Raw genomic sequence first — 4,760 nt, 5'->3', positions numbered from 1 at the left:
CAGGGAACCAAGACAAAAAGCAAGACTAGGTAGACTGATACAAAGAACTTAAGACACAACTGAACCAGAGTCAGCAGCAGAAAAATCTTCCAGCAAGACATAGCAAACTACCAAAACAGTAGAGCTGGAACCCAATCAGAACTGGAATTTCTCAATTAGGTGATTGTAGTTTTTCCAGCTACAAGCCTTAACCTTAATAGCATTTTTTATGGTGCTAATAATAGTATCCGGCGAACTCCAATTGTTAGCAAATAGCCGATTATTCCTTTCTCTCCAAATATGATAAACTGTGCAACAAATTGTGAGGCAGCAGAATTCTTTCTCCCTTTTGTTAAAGTTCAGCGGGTTATCCAATGACTCTAAAACCTGAATCAAAATGGGTCTAAATAAGAAAGTTTTAAATTCAGGAATTAGATTAGTAATGACATGAAAGGTAAAGTCACAATAAAAGAATAGATGGTTGTGATCTTCCTTGGCTTTATTGCAAAAACAGCAGTAAGGTGAGAACTGGATTGATCTCTTGATCAGTAAGTCAGCTACTTTTAATTTCTGCAAAATAGCCATCTAAGTAAAAATAGAGTATCTCAGAGAGTAATATTTGTGCCACACATAATTATGCCAAGAAACCTCCTCCAAGTGATCATAGTAAGAAGTAATAAAATTCTTAAATTTAGGATTAAAAGAGCCGTCCCAAGCCAAAGCCGGTTGCTCTTTAATCTCCACAGAGCAAATAACATGCCTAATATAATCAGGAAAAGAATCTGGAAGCCTCCAGTGAGAACTGCTAATACAGTCTTGAATGTTTAATTCAGAGAACTGCTTAGCCACCGGAAAACACTCAGCAAGAGACTTCTCATTAAACCATGGATCCCAGTATAAAGAGAAGTTAGCTGAAGGGCTAATCTGAAAGTTTAAATGTTCCTTGATTCTCTGCGAAGTATTACAGATATTTTTCCAGAATTTAGTAGCTTTAGCAGACGGAGGTTTCCAGGGAGAAGTGTATTTATTCTTAAACCAGGAAGAAATCAAAGAATTCTGAGTCAACATGTTCCAAATAAAAGAAAGTAATAACTATAATAAAGAGAGTCTATAGAGGCTATCCCTAAACCACCCTTCTTCTTAGGGCAAGCAGTTTTACCCCACGCAATCATATGAATTTTCTTACCATTAATATTCCCATGAAAAAGGAATTTAGAACACAGCTTAGAAATAGATTTACAAATGCCTTTAGGAATAATAGATCCTTTTATCCAATAGGCAAGAGTATTAGAAATTGTAAACTTCAAGAATTGAACTCTACCCGCAAGAGATAGAAGTCTCACCTTCCACCCATCTAGCAGTGAAGTAATAATACCTAAAAGTTTCTGAAAATGATTAGCTTTAAGCCTTTCAGAAGATATAGGAATCCCCAGATACGTAAGGAAGCTATTCCTCTGAGAAATTCCCATTATACTACAAAATTGCTCAGCATCCATAGATTGGTCCGATTTCAGCAAACTTACAGTCAAACTGAGCATCTCATTAATACGAACCCAACGACACCAAATTCGACTCTATCCAAGCCCAAATGAGTCAAAATCAAGGACCAAAAGCGCTGTTTGAAAGTTTGTACCACAATTTGAGTTACCAAACGGTTTCTGAATTTGGCGAGCTTATAATCAAATCGAGCGGCTCGACGAGACAAATCCAACGAGACCAAGATCGCCAAATTCCGACATCATTAAGACCTTCAAATGTCTGACGAATGATTCACCATCAAGAGATTCAATATAAGTAAGACTCAGGCCTCGTTTGGGACGGATTTTTCCCTGCTGTGCTTCACCGAACGTAACCAAGAGGTCGTTTGGGGTTAAGCGGTGGTGCTCCGTTTTAAAAATTTCTAAGTCCCACGGTTGCTTTTCCCATCCAAAAGAACGTCCCTGCTTTCGGGTGCTTTTCGCGTGCTTCCCGCTGTTTGGAAGTATAAGAAATACCTAAATACCCTTACAGTTCCCGTCTTCCTCATATGACGAACTTCCGCTACCATTTCTTCCTCGTTGTAGCACGACGAGGGATGGCGGCGCCGAACATCGAATCAATAGCCGCTTCTCTGAGGAACTGCTCGCATAACAGCAGAAGAGGAGCAGCATCGCGGCGGCTGCGGCGGAGAGCGAAGAGGTAACGGTGGAGCTCAACTCCGGTAAAGCGTTTCCCATTCACTGGAAGCAATGCCTTGACATGAAGGTTCGTTACCTACTCACACCAATTCACCATATCTATTTCTTCTTCCTTACACCCAAAAGCTTTCTTCTATTTCGATCTCTGTTATTTTTTGCTCTTTAAGTATTATCTTCCTATTTCCTCTTTCGACATTGAAAGATTATTCTTTTATGATCAAATTGTAATTTATTAACGGATTAATCACTCGGCCATCATTTTTTGCTCTTAAGCTTATCTTATAATGATTGCTCTGTTTTTTTTTTCCTCTCAGACAGGGAAGCTGTTCTATGTGAACGGGAAGAGCGGTGAGAGGAGAACAGAGGTTCCTCGGATTGCAGCCTCCGGTCTTAAGGCGAGCTATAATTCGTCAGAAGAGTACAACTCCGATGATGCCGGAGGCTGCGAAGATGAAGAAGACAATGATAGTGACATTGAAGACTGCAGCTCGCTTGCCGGCGATGGAACTGACTATGAGGATTTTTTCGGTGTTAGCAGCAGAAACTCTCACAATTCATCCTCCGATGACTCCATTGCCGGCGACGGTAAGGGTGGCGCGGGGAGTCTAATCCTCGTCGTCGCCGGCTGCAAGTCTTGCTTCATGTACTTCATTGTTCCGAAACGTGTCGATGAGTGTCCTAAGTGCGGCGGCTGTCTCCTCTTATTGGTTGAATAGTTAATTAAATTTTTAACAATATTAATTTTTAAAAATTTACCCTTTTATTTATTACAATTTAATTTGCTGATTTATATATATAGCCTATAAAAAACATATATCCGCTTAATATATTTATATGTTTTATAACAGTTTCATAAATTTGTAATAAAAAATTGTCAAAAAAAGATCCGAAATATCTTTTAACAGCCTTTTACTATAAAGTATTATTATATTCCCCTAGAAATTTGTACTATTTTTTCTAAGCTTCCGTTGGGAGAGCTTTTGAAAATTAATTTTCCATGCTTAAAAAAAAAAAAAAAATTTCGGATTCGGATCAACCTGTTTCTCATACTGATCGAATTCGGGTTCAAGTTTTTGACACTTTTGCGAAATCGGATTGGGTTCATGTAAACCCGAAAACCCAAACTCAACACGGGTTGACATGGGAAAATGGTTGCCGCACCTGTCGTCTAGTTGAGTCGCAACCATTGCTACCGCCGTGCCACATCCCGCATACCTCGGCTCTCGGCCCCCGTGCCGCATCTCGAAGCCTGTAGCGTTGCGCGAATCATGGAACTGTAACCCACCCATTCACATCCGGGTTGAAAAGCTTGACCCATTTGCAAAATCAAATTGGATTCGAGTCGACCTGTTTGGACTCAATTACTCAAATAGCCCGGATTGAATCTAAACCTGATAAGTTGACCCGTTTTTGACAACCCTAAAAAAAACTAGAAAGCATTAATGATTAATGAAATCTCTCCTCGCTCGCACCGCGCAGTCTGGAGCAAGCGGAAGCCTTCGTGTTTTCTACTGAACTTTCCTCAATTTCTTCGGCATGTACTGTAAGCTCTCTTCTTCTTCTTTTCTTCTATAGGAACGAGAAACGAAATACCCTTTTGCGTATGTATTTTTATCAGGCACGTTATGGACCTACTTTGCTTCGGGTCATTGAATGATACAAAAATTGCTTTTTTTTTTTAATATCTGGTTTCTTGTGGAAGGCTGGATTTAGAACACAGAGGCCGTCCTTTATGTTTAATGCATGTGAATCTCATTTATGTTTTCCATTGAAGAGGATGAAATTAGGTACTTATCCTGACTTGTGTTGACGATCTGCTTGGCCACAAGTGGGATTTGGTAAATCCTGTTAATTTTTAGAGGGTTAGACACTTACAACTTTGAAAACTGTTTGGCATGGCTTCTTTTAAATTATTAACTTTTTTAAATTCCATAAATGTTGTGATTTAATTCATAAGATTTTAATGCCGCCAACATTTTGTTTGATAATATTTAGACTAAGGCTTTGTTTGGGACGGCTTTTTTAATGCTTATTAAAGCAATTTTTTGATACAAAAATTAAAATTTGTATACTAAAAGCTGATTTAAGAAGCAGCTAGAAATTAAAGCAGTCTCAAATGAAACCTAAATTTATGCCATTTTGCTCCATAATTGTAGTTTATTATGGACTGTGTACTCCAACATTTCTTTTTAACGTTTTGATTGGTTTTTTGGAGGTCTTTTTTGCTACGATTGGATGGGAAGAATGTAAGGGAACTATGTTAGGAAATTTGATGTGTTCAAAGCTCAATGGTTAAGATTTAGAGTTAAGTCCTAGTATGGCTTGAGTTTATATCCATTTCATTACTGGCCTACCTCTAGTCCAAGTTTTTGTATGATTCTACTGAGTTTCGCCATACATTGATGTTTGGTTTTCTCCAACAAATTATTCACTTCGCATTAACGTTGTAATGCATCTCATCTTGATATGATAGTTGGGAGCTTTGGCTATCAATCAAGAGATCTTAGGTTCGATGCTTGCATATGTGATATGTATGAATTTGAAAAAACTTTAATGTTGTACCTTTACACTGACATATGATGTATGTCTATTGATGTGGAATTT

The 4,760-nt window shown here is 38.3% G+C and overlaps 1 protein-coding gene across 1 annotated transcript; it reads left to right on the top strand.

Annotated features, from left to right (window-relative positions):
- The first annotated feature begins 2,217 nt into the window (after positions 1–2,217).
- LOC110107999 lies at positions 2,218–2,872 on the top strand. Its single transcript, XM_028697026.1, has 3 exons — positions 2,218–2,223; positions 2,324–2,380; positions 2,471–2,872. Exons 1-3 carry the CDS (start codon positions 2,218–2,220, stop codon positions 2,870–2,872), a joined length of 465 nt encoding a protein of 154 aa, XP_028552859.1.
- Positions 2,873–4,760: the final 1,888 nt, after the last annotated feature.

The sequence above is a fragment of the Dendrobium catenatum genome, unplaced genomic scaffold (genome assembly GCF_001605985.2).
Source record: "Dendrobium catenatum unplaced genomic scaffold, ASM160598v2 fragScaff_scaffold_853, whole genome shotgun sequence".
In the NCBI taxonomy this organism is placed as follows: Eukaryota; Viridiplantae; Streptophyta; class Magnoliopsida; order Asparagales; family Orchidaceae; genus Dendrobium; species Dendrobium catenatum.
The sequence above is the reverse complement of the archived record's forward strand: the minus strand, read 5'-3'. Positions and strand labels throughout refer to the sequence as shown.

Coding starts and splice junctions, on each gene's coding strand:
- LOC110107999 (XM_028697026.1), top strand. Junction 2,381..2,470: donor TATTCTTTTATGATCAAATT/GTAATTTATTAA, acceptor TTTTCCTCTCAG/ACAGGGAAGCTGTTCTATGT.